We start from the raw sequence: 18,567 nt of genomic DNA, 5'->3' as shown, positions 1-18,567 counted from the left end.
AGTTAATTTATAGTGGAGCTGTGCATGTCCAGTATCAGCCCTAACAGGTATGGTAATTGCAGGCTAAGCAGCTCCAATTACATTGTCAAATCAGAATTCAGTTTGCACATTTGACAAAATATACAAGTCAAAACCAGAGCACAGATCCTGCAGAATTACTGACCATGAGGTTTTATAAACACTGGAAAGGCAATAGGAAGGAGACATACCGTTTGCCTTTGTGGCCCCACCATGCTCAAGTGTTCTGCTTTAGAGGTGCCAATAGGTGGCAGCAGATTATTTCGACTCAGCGGCAGTGGTGAGGGAGAGGAGCGCGAGTCAGCCGCCACAGGGCTGCAGATCCCACCAGCAAAAACCAAGATATGAAAGCATAAAATTGTAACAATATAAACAAATTGGTTAGCATCAAATACATTGAACAGATGAGTTTAATGTCATGCACAGAAAGCTTTAAGCTGCCTACACTTTTTTAAGTGAAGCGATCTCAAAGGATTTTGGAGAATGAAAATTTTGGGCTTCATAGTATTTTCTTATTTTTTGTTGAAGCTTCATCCTATGTGCACAGCAGCATTTGACCCTTTCTCCCATAAAGAACTGGAATAGAACAATTTTCCCTATCCTGGGTTGTTTTTTCCTGACAAATTCATAGATTGGTAATTTTGCATCTGATGAAACTCATAGTTCGGGGCCTTCTGGTTGTCCTTTTCACTAAAAATTATAATTTCCAGGTAAGGATCCTAAACTTTTATTTCCTTCCAAAGGATTTGGAGCAGTTACAGTATTACTCAAGCCCAAGACAGTAATTAAAGCTGAATGATACTTTTCATATCCCAGAAAAAAACAAAGTAACTTATTTTTCCACTTCGAAAAAAGCACTGTCGAGGGATGAGAGATTAATTTTACATCAAAACCACTCATACCCAAGTGAATGTATAGCTTTACTGGTATAGATAATATACCAATAAAGTCAAAATTAAGAAATGTTGGGAGAGAAGTATAGTGACATATGCTTCATTCAGAGGCTGAATTCAAAACGCTGAATTCAGTTATGGTGTTATTAATTCCTACCCTTGATCATAATCTTAGAAATCAACCCTCCGAAGATGTTTTTAAAATTAACAACTAATGGAAGGATTTTATTTTAAAAACTTGACTTGGAGTCTTTCGCATAGTGAGATGGGAAAAGGGAAGAGGACATGTTTACTGTTACTTCCTAGGATGTGCCAAGGGACATTTTTTCCTGGGGTACAGGCAGCTACTTATCTGAGATTTATGAAGTTTTCATTGTCAGTGAAATAAGTAAATCCTATTGGTATGGAAAAATATTAAAGGAGAACTAATCGTCATTTGGGGAAAGAATTTTACTGAGCATGTTCCCACTAAGGAAAATGTTTTAATAAAAATATATATAGAATGTCTTCTATTCCTTTGATGAGTTCCATTGAAATATTCTAGCCAACATTTCATTTGTGAAAATCTGTTTAGCTAAATCAGAAGGAAGATAAGTATAATCAGAAGACAAGTATATCTATATATTATTCAAATATAACTCCCATTTTTTCTGTATTAGATTTAAACCAGTGTACAACTCATCATAAGAATATGTAGTGATTACTGCCTAAGCATATATTTCAATCTTATCTTTAAATTCATTCTATATGTAAAATTTTTCATTAGTTTTACCACAGATTCCAGAAATTCTGCTTCTGAAACCTACACTCGGGATCCTCTGCGTATTTCATCCGTAAGTCTTGGTGTTCCAGCGCGTGAATGGCTTGTGCTGATGGGATGAAGGGTACGTGGTGGGGGGTTGCGTCTCCTGGCGGACTGCACTGTATATGACAGAAATGATGTACTAAGCTTCAGGGCTCGATTTGGCCAATTTCGAGTTGAAAAGATGGTACTGGACCCAGGTCTCATAAGTAGCTTGTCATCAAGATCTCTAGTGGCCAAATATCAGAAACCCACAGTGAGATCAAGACTGCTCTGTACAGGGAGACAGAACTCAAAGGGTAAAAAGCCTTAAACTTTCAAGTACATTCAAGGGAGAGAAAGGCAAAAACAGAAAACAATCAATCAATAACCTAGTTTTAGATGTCATATAATTTATCTCAGGAATGAGAATGTGTATGTGTATCTGAAAAAAGGACATCATTTCAGTCTTACACATGATTTACTAGAGTGGAGACTTGGGAAAGCAAGTACTTTATTCACCTGCCATCAGAGTCACTTCTTCAGTTACTGGTAAAGGCTAACCTGTAGTGTAGCTACTCCAAAGTGCTTCCCAGAAGTTTACCTCAGGGAATGTGCTTCCTACCGTGTTGGAGGCATTCTTTTTGCTGAAGGCATGTCATCAGAAAGACTTAGTTGAAAGGCCAGTACTGTTGCTTAGTAGTGCTGTGGCACTAGTGTGGCTCACATTGCAGAGATTAAAATGCTGAGCTAGCTGAAGCCCACAGGGATAGGGGTTCCTTAGAAAGCGGGAACAGCCAAAGGGTTCAGAGCTTTGTGCAGCCCAGGTCAGTAGATCCCCATTTGCGTAAACAGCTGTGAAACACAATACTCTTCTGTAAGTACTCTGGTAAATAAAATACCATATTCAACAGTTCAGTAGCTTAAACTCTGCCCCACAGATTCAGATGCTTCATTTTTATGTTTTAAGCAGATGAGAGACCGTTTGATTTTATTGTAAGGCACCTAAGAGATAGTATTTATGCTGTGATATGGAGGGAAAGTGGAAGAATAACACTCTGCCACAGGCCATGTTCTTCAAGCTTTCAGGCCACTTTGGTATCCTCTAGCACAAAATATGCCTCAGAGTTTGGAGAACTTTGAAGGAAAAATGCCCATCACAGAATAGGGCTAAACCTTGAGCATTACTTGTAAGAGATCTTTCTGGTCTTGCCTCCCTAACCACTCACTTAAGCCCTTTGTTTACACAGCCTACCTGCTTTCTAATTATAGGAGTTTAGGCCTTAGCTGCTCTTCACTCATCTTTATTTTTCCTCTGGACTACTCACTCATAAGTGGATTTATCACCTCTATACTTCTAGATCAGTCTCCAAATCTGACCTCTTCTATATGGCCCATCATTATAAACTCAACAGACCCTACACTCATCTCCCCCATCCCCAAACTGTCTTCCCTTGAGCTTGAAATCTGAGTTCACCTTTATTCCTCTGTTTTTATAGAATCTGATTTCTTTTATGATAACTCCTAAACAGTTTTATTACTTTTTTAGTCTTGGCTACATCTTGAGAACAGACCCATAACTGCCTGAATTCCTGCATTAGACTTCTCCTTTCCCTTCAGTTCCTCCTTCTTTAATCCAATCTATGTTCTACTGTGTGAAGTCTTTCAAATTCCTGATTTAAACTGATGTTCTCCAAAGCTGAACACATACACTGCTGGGTGGGAATGTAAAATGGTACAATTCTTTTGAAAAAATTTTATGAGTTTATTATAAAATTAAACATATACTTATCCTTTTACTTCTGTATATTGATAAATGAGAACATAAGTCCAGACCAGTATAAGAATATGTATAGTGCCTTTTATGTATAACAGCCCCAACCTGAAAAATAGCCCAAGTGTTTATTAACAGAAGAATGGATAAATGAATTGTGGTATATTATTAAAATAGAATACTAGTTGGCAGTAAAAGAGAATCACATGAAACATGAATGAATCTCAGAAACAAGGCATTCAAAACCCTCCACTGTCTGGTTCCAAAGTTCTTTAATTTCAGTCTGCTTTCCCACTAATCACACCAGTGGTCTTTGATCAGAACATTGAAGTTCTAACCTATTGTCTCCTGTTCTACTATAGCAAAAAATGATCTGCTTTCTCTTCTAAATATTTGTATTTTCCTGTCTCCAAACCTTTCCCCACATCATTTCTCATATCTAGAATAGCTTTGCTACTCTTCTCTGCTTATCCATACTTCCATCTTTCAAGGACACATTTAAAACCTGCACTTCCCACCAAAATGCTTCCCTTCTTTGGGACTGCCATAGTGTTCACTCACTTGAAGTACACACACTTGGTACTCAGTCACAGGAATGCCATAAATGGTTAGGTCTCTTTTTAGTTGTGTGTCTTCTCACCAGTTATTTTATCAGCTCCCTGAAGGTGGAGACCATTTTCCTTATATATGTCTACTCCCCACATGTCTCTGGTTGCTTGGTAGGCACTCAATACATGCATGTTGATTGACTTGACTTTGCTTTCCTTTTATTTTTTAGTGATCTACTTAAACTCTATAGTCTTAAAATTTTATACTTCTTACAGGAGCTTGTCCATTAGAGAGAGATTTCTTGGCTGTAGAGGCATCCCATGAATCAAGAGACCATTCACATTTGGCTGATGACCACTTGCTGCTTGACAGAGACTCATCTACATATCAAAAGAAGATGTTTCTCATTGGTTGGTGACGATACCAGCTTAGTTTCCCAACTTTGCCAAAAGTTAATATTTCCAAATTAGATCATTTATGTTTTTTCTCCTATGTCTTAACTTTTGTAGTATCTTGGCCAGTATCCCATCTGGGGCCCCAAGTCCACTGTTAAGATGACAACATCAGAGTCATCCTCTTCATTTCTGAATGGGGAAGCCTGGTCAACTTATGTGAAAGCAATTAATAGCCAGTCTCATTGGGGAGAGAGGACCTTTATTATTATTTACATTAGAAAAAACAACATGGAACAAAAATGGGAAGAATAAGGGTAAACTCTAGTATATAATCTTTTACCATCACTTAATCCTGTGCTCTGCTAATGCTTTCTCTGCTACACCTGGAGCAGTCAGCTCTCAATAATAAGCTCAAATCTGAAGACTATTAGAAGGAGTTAATCTTATTTGTTCTAATGTTAGCAGGATTTAGTCTTCCATGGACTGCCACTGCCACCTTAGTGTCCTGTTTATTTTCTCTCTTAGGTAATCAGTTCAGGGCCCTTTCTGGTTAGCTCCTCCTCTCCCAAGTAGGCATTCTTCTTCTACTTTCTCTCTAGAATATTTGGATTATTGCTTCTCCTTCCTTTGGTCATTAACAACTAGAAATGTGTATGTTAACTTTTCAGGGCTTACTTAAACCATAAGCAGACCAGTTTGACATATAGAAGTATTTTATTACTATCATAGGAATATTAGATTACCTGGGTCATCCTCTAGTGTGATAAGATATGGGCCTTGCTGAGTTTATTTTCTAATTGAAGTATAATTGATATACAGTATTATATGTTACAGGTATGTATAGTATAGTTATGTACAAGCTGAATTTACTTCTGAATAACCCTTTTAAAAATATAGCTGCACAATATCTGGCCAGTATACCAACAAAGCAAACAGTAGATCAGGCTCATCAGCCTGCAAGAAATGGCCATCTTATATGCTGAAGACTGAAACCATTTTCTCCTTTTGATTTGCCTTTTACACCTGGGTAATGATTGCTGCTAAGCCTCCAAAAGCAAAAAAGTCAACAGATTCAAGTATAAAAAATAAAAACCAGGTAGGTCACAATAACAGAAAAAAAGAGGGAAGAAGTCAAAAAGAAATTCAAAAGATAGAATGTTAAGGCCATAGAAAATCTGACATTGGCCCCTCATTTTATTATATATTTCATTCTTCCCAAAGCTGCCTGGAGCTGACCATATAGTTGAATCTTGATTGCAGAGCTTATAGATACCTTTTCAAAAGAGCTGAAAATTACTTATCAACTCTGCTAAATCGTTTCAGTTGTGTCTGACTCTGTGCGACCCCAGAGATGGCAGCCCACCAGGCTCCCCCGTCCCTGGGATTCTCCAGGCAAGAACACTGGAGTGGGTTGCCATTTCCTTCTCCAGTGCATGAAAGTGAAAAGTGAAAGTGAAGTCGCTCAGTCATGTCCGACTCTGTGCAACCCCATGGACTGCAGCCGATCAAGCTCCTCCATACATGGGATTTTCCAGGCAAGAGTACTGGAGTGGGGTGCCATTGCCTTCTCCAACTTATCAACTCTAACTTGCTGTTTTTTCAAAATGAAACTTTTGCAAAGAATCACTGGATTACTATGATAACATATAACTTTACTGGAAAAAAAGTCATAGTGATACAATTAAGCCAAAAAACTGAGCAGACTTCTCTATAAGAATAGGTCTAGGCTCTCCTGTACATTACCCTATGGGACTTACCGGATTTGAGGTGATAGACAGCACCTTAGACTGTGGCACTCGAGGTAAGACCAAAGGTTGTAGTTCACTCAGCACACAGGGGCTTTGTGAAGCTGGTCTGGTGATTGCAACATTACTCTCATCATCTGAGCAAAGGAATAGAATCTATTATCCATGGATATCTTCAGACCCACAGCAACAGTACTGTGAAAAAAAATCTCCCCTGAGAATTCATAATCTCAAGCTAGGCTTCACTAATCTTTATAGCCCAGTTTCATACCACCTGCATGGTTCAAAAAAAACACTTTAAACCATGAATTTATTTTAAAGTGGTTTCTCAGGCTGGTGATGCCTGTTGGTTCCTGGCAGAATGAAAAGCAAAGATTACTAGAGCAAAGCTATCTAATGGGACATTTGGAGATTGAAGGAAATGTTCTATATATGCACTCTCCAGGATAGTGGCCTCAAGCCACATGTGGCTATAGAGGATTTAAAATTTGGCTACTGTGGGGCCTAGTAAAACTTACAAGCTATTGCAGAGTAAAAGAAACCATAAACAAAACGAAAAGACAACCTGCAGACTGAGAATAAGTGTTCGCAAATGACATGACTTAATTTCCTAAATACACAAACAGCTCATATAGCTCAACAAAAAACAACCCTATCCAAAAATTGGCAGAAGACCTAAGTAGATATTTCTTCAAACAAGGCATACAGATGGCCAATGGGCACAAGAACAGATGCTCAACACTTCTAATTATTAGAGAAATGCAAATCAAAACAATGAGGTACCAGCTCACATGAGTCAGAATAGCCATCATTAAAAAGTATACAAATAACACATGCTAAAGAAAGTTCAGAAAAAAGGGAACCCTCCTACACTGTTGGTGGGAATATAAGCTCGTGTAGCCACTGTAGAAAACAGCATGGAGGTTCCTTAGAAAACTAAAAATAGAGTTACCATATGATCCAGCAATCCCATTCCTGGGCATATACCTGGACAAAACCATAATTCAAAAAGATGCATGTACCCCAGTGTCCAGAGCACAACAAGAGCCAATACATGGAAACAACCTAAATATCCACTGACAGATGAATGGATAAAGATGTGTGTGTGTGTGTGTATATATATATATACATGGAATAGTACTCAGCCATAAAAGAATGGAATAATGCCATTTGCAACAACATGGATGCAATGAGAGATTATTATACTAAGTGAAGTAAGTCAAAGAAAGGCAAATACCACATGATATCATTTGTAGAATCTAAAATATGACACAAACCTATTTGTGAAACAAAAAATTATGGACATAGAGAACAGACTGGTTTCTAAGGGGGAGGAGGCTGAAGGAAGGATGGAGTGGTAGATTGGGGTTAGCACATGTAGGCTTTTATATATCGAATGGATTAAAAAAAAACAAGGTCCTACTGTATAGCACAGAAGTATATTCAGTATCCTACAGTAAACCATAATGGAAAAGAATATTAAGATATGTAAATATGGATGACTGAATCACTGCTGTACAACAGTAATTAACACAACCATTGTAAATCAACTATACTTCAATTAAAGAAAAATTTAGCTAGTGTGATTGAGAATGGAAATTTAAAATTACCTAATTGTTATTAATTAAAAATTTAAATAGCCACGTGACTAGTGAAACTTCATACCCATTACCACTGCCAGTTTTTGTGGCAGCGGTAATTATATATGTCTTTGGGGAAGATATATACTGAGTGTATAATAGTGTCACATCTATATCCACTTGTTTATGGCTGCTTTCAAGGGCAGAGTTAAGCAGTTGCAACAGATTGGATGGCTGGCAAAGGCTAAAATATTTACTGCCTGGTTCTTTATACACAAACTTTGCTGACCCCTATTTTAGGACATTTCAGTCAACCCACCAAACTAGTCAGAGATCCTCCAGCTCCATTTTAAAATCACTTTCTTTTTTCCAAACTTTAAGTTTCACAATAACCTAAATTTATGGATACACAGAAAAATAAGTGGTGTTTAGCATATTTGAAATGTTGTACATGAAGTATTAGTTACTTGAGCTGCCATTAAATGCCAGAGACTGGGTGGCTTAAACGACAGAAATAAATTTTCTCACAGTTCTGGAGCCTCAGAGTCCATGATCACGGTGCTGTTGGGGTTGGTTTATAGTGTGACCTCTCTTCCTGGCTCCTAGGCACAGTTGCCTTTTCACTTTGTGTTTGTTTGCATGACCTTTGCTCTTTACATGCATAGAAAGAACTCATTAATGTTTCTTCCTTTTCTTAAGGATACCACCCCTATAGGAATAGAGTCTCACCATTCTGACCTCATTTAACCTTAATTATCTCTCTAAAGGCCATATCGCCAAACATAACCACATTGGGTGTTGGGGCTTTTGGATTTTAAGGGGAACACAATTCAGTCCATAACATGGATAAACCATTTGTTTATCCATCAGTTGATGGATGTTTAGGTTTCTTCCACTTTTTTTACTCTTATGAATAATGCTGCTATCAGCATTCATGAAAGGCTTTTGTATGGCTCTATTTCACTTCTTTAGGCTATATACCTTTGAGTAGAACTGCTGGGTCATATGGTAATTTAACTTTTTGAGGAACTGCCAAACTGGTTCTATAGTGACTGTACCACTTTGCATTCCTACCATTAATTTACAAACATTCTAATTTCACATCCTCATCAATACTTGTTACTGTCCTTTTTTAATCTTTAATACAGTCGCACTAGTAGGTATGAAGTAGTGTCTCATTGTGGTTTTGGTTATTTGCTTCCCCTAATGAATAATGATTTTGAACATCTTTTCATGTACTTATTGGCTATCTGTATATCTTTGGAGAAACTGCTCTTTGAGTTATTTGCTGATTGTTTTTTCTTTTGTTTTGGGGTTGTAGTTCTTTATATATTGTGGATAATAGATTCTTGTTAGGTGTATGTTTTACATATATTTCCTCCCATTTTGTAGGCTATCTTTTCACTTTCTTGATAATGTCCCTTGATACACCCTAAAGTATTTTATTTTGATGAAGTCCAATTTATCTGTTTTTTCTTTGGTTGTATGTGGTCTTGGTGTCAGATGACATCTAAGAATCAGCTGCCAAATCCAAGCTCATTGAGATTTACTCCAATGTTTTCTCCTAAGTTTTATGTAGCTCGTAAGTGTATTCCTTTGGTCCATTCTGAGTTGATATTTTTTATAAAATGTGAAGTAACGATCCAACTTCATTCTTTTCAGTTCTCCCAGCACCATTTCCTTTTTTTTCCCCATCTGAATTTTTTTTTTGATTGACAGAGTTGATTTACAATATTCAGTAAGTTTCAGGTGTACAACATAGTGGTTTACAATTTTAAAAGGTTATACTCCATTTATAGTTATGATAAAATATTGGCTGTGTTCCCTGCCAGCATCATTTCTTAAAGAGACTCTTCTTCCCTCATAGGCTTGGCTCCCTTGTTGAAAATCAACTGACCATAGAGGTGTGGGTTTATTTATGGACTTTTTATTCTATTCCATGTATCAATATATGTTCTTATGCCAGTACTGCACTGTTTTGATCACTGTAGCTTTGTATTATCTTTCAAAATCAAGAAGTGTGAGTCCTCCAAATTTGTTCTTTTTCAATATCGTTCTGGATATTCAGGATACCTTGCATTTCTATATGAATTATCTCTGCCTTTTAAAAAAGGCAGCTGGAATTTTGAGAAAGTTGTACTCAGACTGTAGATATATTTAGGGAAATTGCCATCTTAACAATACTAAGTCTTCCAATAACAAAAGCAGAGCCTGTCTTTCCATTTCTTTGTGTGTGTGTGCCCAGTCACTCAGTTAAGTCAAGTCTTTGCAACCCTGTGGACTGTAGGCCGCCAAACTCCTCTGTCCATGGAATTTTCTACCCAGGAATACTGGAGTGGGTTGCCATTTCCTACTCCAGGGGATCTTCCAGACCCAGGAATCGAACCTGCATCTCTTGCGTCTCCTGCATTGGCAGACAGATTCTTTACCACTGCACTGCCTGGGAAGCCCCTTCCGTTTCTTTCAGTTCAGTTCAGTCTCTCAGTCGTGTCCGACTCTTTGCAACCCCACGGATTGGAGCATGCCAGGCTTCCCTGTCCATCAACAACTCCTGGAGCTTACTCAAACTCATGTCCATCGACTTAGTGATGCCATTCAACCATCTCATCCTCTGTTGTCCCCTTCTCTTTACGCCTTCAATCTTTCCCAGCATCAGGGTCTTTTCCAATGAGTCAGTTCTTTGCATCAGGTGGCCAAAATATTGGAGTTTCAGCTTCAGCATCAGTCCTTCCAATGAATATTAAGGACTGATTTCCTTTAGGACTGACTGGTTGGACCTCCATGCAGTCCAAAGGACTCTCAAGAGTCTTCTCCAACACCACAGCTCAGAAGCATCAATTCTTCGGCACTCAGCTGTCTTTATAGTCCAACTCTCAAATCCATACATGACTACTGGAAAAACCACAGCTTTGACTAGATGGAGCTTTGTTGACAAAGTAACGTCTCTGCTTTTTAGTATGCTGTTGAGGTTGGTCATAGCTTTTCTTCCAAGGATCAAGTGTCTTTTAATTTCATGGCTGTAGCCACCATCTGCAGTGATTTTGAAGCCCAAGAAGATAGTCTCTCACTGTTTCCATTGTTTCCCTATCTATTTGCCATGAAGTGATGGGACCAGATACCTTGATCTTATTAGTTTTCTGAATGTTGAGTTTTAAGCCAGCTTTTTCACTTTTTTTCACTTTCATCAAGAGGCTCTTGAGTTCTTCTTCTCTTTCTGCTGTAAGGGTGGTGTCATCAGTTCAGTTCAGTGCAGTTGCTCAGTCATGTCCGACTCTTTGCGACCCCATGAACCACAGCATGCCAGGCCTCCCTGTCCATCACCAACTCCTGGAGTTCACCCAAACCCATGTCCATCAAGCTCGGAGATGCCATCTAACCATCTCATCCTCTGTCGTCTCCTTCTCCTCCTGCCCTCAATCTTTCCCAGCATCAGGGTCTTTTCAAATGAGTCAGCTCTTCGCATCAGGTGGCCAAAGTATTGGAGTTTCAGCTTCAGTCCTACCAATGAACACCCAGGACTGATCTCCTTTATCTTTATTGATATTTCTCTTGGCAATCTTGATTCCAGCTTGTGCTTCATCCAGCCCGGCATTTCACATGATGTACTCTGCATATAAGTTAAATAAGCAGGGTGACATATTGTCACCCAAGGGTGACAGCCTTGATGTACTTTCCCAATTTGGAACCAGTCCATTGTTACATGTCCGGTTCTAACTGTTGCTTCTTGACCTGCATAAGATTTCTCAGGAGGCAGGTCAGGTCGTCTGGTATTCCCATATTTCCATAGTATGTTGTGATCCACACAGTCAAAGGCTTTGGCATAGACAGTAAAGCAGAAATAGATGTTCTTCTGGAACTCTCTTGCAACTGCTTTTGGCTATTTCATCTCTGGTTCCTCTGCCTTTTCTAAATCCAGCTTGAACATCTGGAAGTTCACAGTTCACAAACTGTTGAAACCTGGCTTAGAGAATTTTGAACATTACTTTGCTAGCATATGAGATGAGTGCAATTGTGTGGTAGTCTGAGCATTCTTTGGCATTGCCTTTCTTTGGGATTGGAATGAAAACTGACCTTTTCCAGTCCTGTGGCCACTGCTGAGTTTTCCAGATTTGTTGACATATTGAGTGCAGCACTTTCACAGAATCATCTTTTAGGATTGGAAATAGCTCAGCTGGAATTCCATCACCTCCACTAGCTTTGTTTGTAGTGATGCTTCCTAAGGCCCACTTGACTTCATATTCCAGGATGTCTGGCTCTAGGTGAGTGACCATACCATCATGGTTATCTGAGTCATGAAGATCTTTTTTGTATGGCTCTTCTGTGTATTTTTGCCACCTCTTCTTAGTATCTTCTGCTTCTGTTAGGTCCATACCATTTCTGTCCTTTATTGTGCCCATCTTTTCATGAAATGTTCCCTTGTTATCTCTAATCTTCTTGAAGAGATCTCTAGTCTTTCCCATTCTCTTGTTTTCCTTTATTTCTTTGCATTGATCACTGAGGAAGGCTTTCTTTAGGCCTTACCTATTTTCTTTAAGTGTTTTGTAGTATTCTGTGTAGAAGTCCTATACTTCCTTGGTTCAGTTTATTCCTAAGTATTTTATTCTTTTTCATACTAGTATAAATAAACTGTTTCCTTAATTTCATTTTTGATTGTTCATTGATAGAAACTGGAAGAATTTTGAGAAGCATGATAGAGAAGTCACAAACTACCTTGAATAGACTTAGGAGAAATTTGGATTTGGAGGGTGCTGTAGGGGAAAGCTCAGAAGGAAATGAGGAACACCTTAGAAACTGGAAAAAGGGAGAACATATTAGAAACTGGAAGAAAGGAGATGCTTGCTGTTTTGTGACAGAAAGTTTAGGAAATGGCCTCTTATGGTCATGTGAACAGCTGAACTTTCAAAGTGATGATTCTGGTTATATAGCTATGGAGATTTCCCAGCAAAGTGTTAAAGGTGAAGCCTGATTTTTTTTTTTTTGCTGCTTATGATAAGACACGAGATGAGAGAAATTGAGGGAAAAACTATTAAACATAGAGAAAACAGGACTTAATGATTTTGAGAATTCTCAATCTCTCTAGATTCAAAAGATTCCAAATAAAGGAAGGCTATCAGGCCCCCAAAATTCTACTGGCAGGACACAACCTAATAAAATTACTTAGCTACAAACATGATACCTTTCATGTTAACAGGATGACTCAGAGGGTGAAATCAAGAGCTCAGAGGAGAGAGCAGAGAGCTAAGAGGATTATTTCCAGGCCTTGAAACTTGATGAAGGAATCCTGAATATTTTCACAGGTGGATTTCAGAATTGCTAGGGATCCCTCCCCCACCCCAGCCTTTAACTGGAGTGTCTAGAATGGTTATCCTTTTCCTGGCACACAACTATATGTTGGGTTTGTTGGGGTCAAATATCAATAATCTGTCTCTAGGAACAGAATGGCTGGATTAAATAGTTAGATGTTAATGTACCTCTGTATTTAGTTTCATAGGGCTATAAAATAGAAATGAATTGTGCCTCCAATAACTTCACTTGCCCTGTATTACATCCAGGAACTTCATTCTTACCTGATTCAAAAATCTTTGGAGCTGAGGCTCCATCATTCCAAGAATGATTCTCTTGGAAACCTTTAAAGAGAGTTGAATGTACTTTGCATGTGGGAGCACATGACTCACTGGGGGCCAGTGGGAGGACTGTAGTGGACAAATTCCAATGTGCCTCCCCAGCCCGTGATTCTCATCTCTGGGTGTTCAAACCTTTGTGTAATCCCCTCCCTGGGAGTGTGGGCAGGACCTGTGACTTGCTTCAAACCAACAGATGATGGTAAAGGTGATAGGATGTCACCCCCTTGATTATGTTACATAATCTTCTGTCTTGCTAGTAGATTAGCTCTCAGTCTTTCTTACTGAGAAAGCTTTGGAGAAGTAAGCTACCATGACTACTACAGCTACAAGAAACTGGATGCTTCCAAAAACATGAGCCTCAACATGAGAACCAGCTCTGACCAACACCCTGATTGCAGCCTTGTGAGATCTTAAGTAAAGGACTAGCTGGCTGTTATTGGACTTCTGACTCACAGACCTGTGATATAATAAATGTGTATTGTTTGAAGCTGCTAAGTTTGTGTTAATGTTTTATACAACATAGAAAACCAATGCAGACAGTTGTTAGGACATTAAATATACATTTGACCATATACTCTGACAGCTCCACTCCTAGAAATCTACCCAAGAGAAAAAGGAAATACATGTCAAAATGTATGTCTTGTACCCTAGTGTTCATAAAAGCACTAATAGACCAAAAATGAAAATAGTCCAAACATCCATCAACAGATAAATGGGTAAACAAGTTGTGGAACAGTGGAATACTACTCAGCAATAAAAGGAATAAATTATTGACACATGGATGACTCTCAGAATGATTTATACTGGGAGAAAGAACATGATAAAAAAAAGTCAATACAACATGATTCCATTTAAGCAGATACGTTGTCACTTCCGGATAGTGAGTTGGGCGAGGGTAGGAGGGAGGGATTACAAGGTCATGAACTTTTGCGGGTAATGGATATGTTCACTGTATTGACTATCATAGTTTCATGGCTGTATATACATAAATCAACTTATTATATACTTTAAGTTTTACTGGTTTATTGTAAATCAGTTCTTCAATAAAGTGGTCTTTAAAATGTATTTGTGACTTGCACATGTTTTTTTTCTCACAAATAATTACATTCAAAAAGAAAGCTCAATCTCTAGTCATCATAGACTAGGCCTCATTACTCATCCAGTCATTCCCAAATATTGTCCAACTATCTGTTAGTTTCTATAAGAAATACAAATATGACACTTCTGTACTATTAAGCATATAATCTAATAGACTGGTTAGGGTTTGGAAGTCTTAATTATTTTTTTACATTGTTTTCACAAAGAGCCTTACCAGAAGCAAATCCCTCCCAGTGAGTACGAGTCAGCTGCTCCATACAGCTTAGGACCTTGCTCCACACGTCATCAAACACATAAGCAAGGACATCCTCTTTCATGCAGTAAAATGGAGCAATGGGTGGATACCCTAATTTCTGTTTCTCTGTAGCTGCTTCTGATTTCTTTCCATGAAACTCCTCTTCCCTGTAACAGAAACAAGAGGGAAAGGTTTCATGGTTCTTTTTCACTGAGTGTTCACCACTGTCTTTTGTGCTGCTTAGGAATGTGATCTGTGCTTCTCCTCCATAAATCTGTCCCCCCCCCCCCACCCTTGACATATATAGCACAGATATTAAGTTCTCTTGTGAGCTAAGGAAGTTTTCAACAGAGGAGACTGCATTTTCCTTTTTTACCCCGATTCCACCCCCCTATTCTGGCAAAAAATAGAACAAGAAAAAGAAGGGTGAGAATCACTGTACTTTTTTTTTAGCTTTAAACAGATGGCACTGTCAGTTGAGCAACAAGCAAGCTATGACTTGAACACAAATAATCTTTTTGTTGTAATTGGATAACATTTAGATTATATTAATGTGACACACTGAATGGTATAACTGTGATTATGCTGCATAGTTATTTGAGGCAGTGATTCATTAGGGAAATAGTCCACATAGATTATTATATTGTATACTTTTACTAACCTAAATAAACGTTTGGTAATTGATTGTAAAGGAAAAAGAGGGAAACCCAACAGCATAGGAAGCTACTCGGGCTCTTCTGGAATCTGTACCTATAATTCAGAAACTCCCAATTAGGCAAGGCTATCTCTTCCCTGGCAGTGAGTATCAATAGCACAAATAGATTTCTAGGGGAAGAAAATCTGGCTGATAGATGTGCTTATCTGTGACAGTATAAACTAAGACAAAGCAAATTGTGGAACCGACTTGGGTGGAGAGAAGTATCTTCCCGCCTTAACAGTGAAAGTTACTCCTAGGGTAACAAAGTACTCAAGAATGAAATAGTAAACTAGGCTGGAAAGAAGGATGCTAAGATTTAAGCAGGACAGCCAGACTCTCTGCTTCTCCTTTCCAAAGGAAGAGCTAGCTTGGCATTAAGTGGTGGAGGAGGCTGTGTGTGTGTCGGTTGCTCAAGTCGTGTCTGACTGCGACCCCATGGACTATCCCTTGCCAGGCTTCTCTGTCTCCAGACAAGAATACTGGAGTGGGTTGCCATTTCCTTCTCCAGGGGATCTTGACCCAGGGATGAAACCCAGGTTTCCTGCATTGTAGGCAGATTCTTTACCATCTAAGCCACCAGGGAAGCTGATTAGTATTAACTGTATTTCAATTTATATTTCTTTTAAGGGGAGATAACATAGCCATATGATGAAAATTCAAATTGCTTAGAAGGAAATGTATACATGTAGTGAAAAATAAGTTTCCTATATCTCTACCCCAATCCTCATTCCCAGAAGCAAACATACATTAAGTCCAGAGAAAGTTCCATTATACACTGTACTGTACCTTGCTCATCCAATTATCAATGTATCCTGGCCCATGATCCCTATCAATATATATAAATCTGCCTCTTTAAAAAAATAACTGCAGAGTATTCCATTGGATATACCATAATATATGTAGCCAGGCAGCTGTTGATCAACTAACTTTTTGCTTTTATAATCAATACCACAATATATTTCTAGAGATATTCCTTATGTATTAGGTTACAGCCCAATAAACTAACAAAAACGTAAGTAAAAAATGCATTTAATACACCTAACCTGTTGAACATTATAGCTTAACCTAGCCTCCTTAAATGTGCTCAGAAGGCAAATTAGCATACAGCTGGGCAAAATTATCTAACACAAAGCCTATTTTATAATAAAGTGTTAAATATCTCATGTAATTTATTTCATACTCTACTGAAAGTGAAAAGCAATGGTTTATGGGTATAAAGTGGCTGTAAGTGTATTGGTTGTTTACCCTCATGATAGTGTGGCTGACTGGGAGCTGCAGCTTGCTGCCACTGTGTAACATCCTGAGAGAGAGTCATACTGCATATCGCTAGTCTAAGAAAAGATATAAATTCCAGCAAACAGTTGCTATTCAATGTGTATCAGTTCTATACCATTGTAAATCCAGAATTCATAAGTCAACTCATCTTAAGTTGGGGACTGTATGTATGTAGTTCTTTGGCTACATAGGTATCTTATTTGTAGGGTAGATTCCTATCAACAGATTACTGAGTCAAAGGGTATGTGCACTTCAATTTAAAGAGGTGGTACAGTTCTCCAGTAGTGAAAGAATATGCCTACTTTCTCATTCAAGGAATAATCAAATTTCTTTCCCTTTTGTCTTTTGATAGTCTGTCAGGTAAAATACTCATGATGGTTTTGATTTGCATCTCTGAATGAGACTGAGTTTCATTTCATATATTTAAGATCCATTTTCTTATAATGTGAACTCTGCCATGTTCTTTGTTTTGTCCTTAATTTTTTCCTTATTGATATACATGTTAAGGAAATTAAGCCTCTGTGCATGCATTAACTGCAAATATTTTTGCCAGTTTGTCTTCTGACTTTATGAATTTTTTATCCAGAAATTTTAAGTAGTTATTTTTAAATGACTTGTAGATTTTAAGCTGTAGTTAGAAAGGCCTTCCCTATTACCAAACTATTAAAAAAAAAATCTTTCATATCTTATTTTCTTCCAAACTTACATGATTTGATTCATGACATCTCAGTATCTCAGTGGTATCTCTAAAGAGAAGACTGCCTTCCTAAAAATCTTCCCTGTATTACTTGAAAATTCATTGGGTTTGAGTCATGAACATCACGTTTTGGAGTAGTTAAATCAGCTTTATTTAAAGCTAAAATGAAGGGAAAAGACCTTTGAGGAAAAAGGAGGAGAAAATACAGATAATTTGACTCAGGCCAGATGAAGTGAAAGGGAAGGGGGAAATCTCTGGAAAATCGAAAGAGCATACATATGATTCTCTTGGAACAATTAGCTAACTCATTGCCATGTATAGAAATCTGAGTTATGTCTACCTTAGCCTAGGACTGTATACATTGAACATAAAAGTAAGCATGGCTCAATAGGAAATAAGGGAAGAAAAGTCCAGAATCATGTGACACTAACTAGACCTAACCACAGCCTCATAGCCTGAAATTCTCACTTCCAGATGTGCTACTGTGACTATCATTCTGAACTTCTAAAGGCTTGGAGGAATAGTTTAAGAGGTTAATATTTCAGGGACACAGCATGGAACAGTAAGAGAGCCTGGATTTAGAATAAGATGAATAAAGTTTCCATGAATTACTGGTGATAATTGACAAAGAAGAAAAATCAAATTATATGGAGAAAAAATTAATTCATTGAAAACTGTTTAATCCCAGTAAGAGGCAAATGACATGTGCAGGAAAAAACAACTTATATCAATTAAGTATACGAATGCTGGACAACTGAGAAGTAATAGAACATAAATAACATAAATTATAGATAATATTGGTGGCATACTTTAGAAAAATAGATACTAATACACAGAACAGGGGAGTAAAAACGTTTACAAGATATAATACTCACATATCTGTGTGGTCAAATGCTAGGTATTCTTCTATTATTCCCTCAGAAAATATGATACAGTCTTCTTCTCTTTCCATAGAACACAAGCAAGGGGATTTGGCAATGGAGGATGCTTTAGGACCAAATGAAGATGAAAAATGTAACTTCTTTCCCCTAATGCCAAATCTGGGAGAGGGGAAAGATAGTAATTATGTACAACATAAACAGTTCTCACAGGAACTCATTCATACAGGTTTCAGCTCAAAGTCCCTTCCCCTGATGACACCTTCCTGGGCTACTCTAAACTTTAATACCTATTATTTCTCAGAACAGGAATAAATACGAGCCACAC

General features: G+C 38.0%; 1 protein-coding gene across 6 annotated transcripts in view; it reads right to left on the bottom strand.

Moving 5' to 3' along the window:
• Positions 1 to 18,567, bottom strand: part of FAM149B1 (family with sequence similarity 149 member B1) — a 53,474-nt gene that overhangs the window by 4,311 nt on the left and 30,596 nt on the right. For 4 of the 6 annotated variants that reach the window (XM_069572049.1, XM_069572053.1, XM_069572052.1 and 1 more), the window contains 6 exons: positions 18,237 to 18,401; positions 14,672 to 14,859; positions 6,168 to 6,292; positions 4,289 to 4,395; positions 1,718 to 1,942; positions 210 to 333 (listed from right to left, as the gene is read on the bottom strand). In XM_069572049.1, coding sequence (XP_069428150.1) covers positions 210 to 333; positions 1,718 to 1,942; positions 4,289 to 4,395; positions 6,168 to 6,292; positions 14,672 to 14,859; positions 18,237 to 18,401 — 934 coding nt within the window. The remainder of the gene's footprint in view (positions 1 to 209; positions 334 to 1,717; positions 1,943 to 4,288; positions 4,396 to 6,167; positions 6,293 to 14,671; positions 14,860 to 18,236; positions 18,402 to 18,567) is intronic. The other 2 variants (XM_069572050.1, XM_069572051.1) reach the window with 2 other exon arrangements.

This window comes from Ovis canadensis, chromosome 25 (assembly GCF_042477335.2).
Source record: "Ovis canadensis isolate MfBH-ARS-UI-01 breed Bighorn chromosome 25, ARS-UI_OviCan_v2, whole genome shotgun sequence".
In the NCBI taxonomy this organism is placed as follows: domain Eukaryota; kingdom Metazoa; phylum Chordata; class Mammalia; order Artiodactyla; family Bovidae; genus Ovis; species Ovis canadensis.
This window is presented reverse-complemented; position numbering and strand designations above follow the sequence as displayed.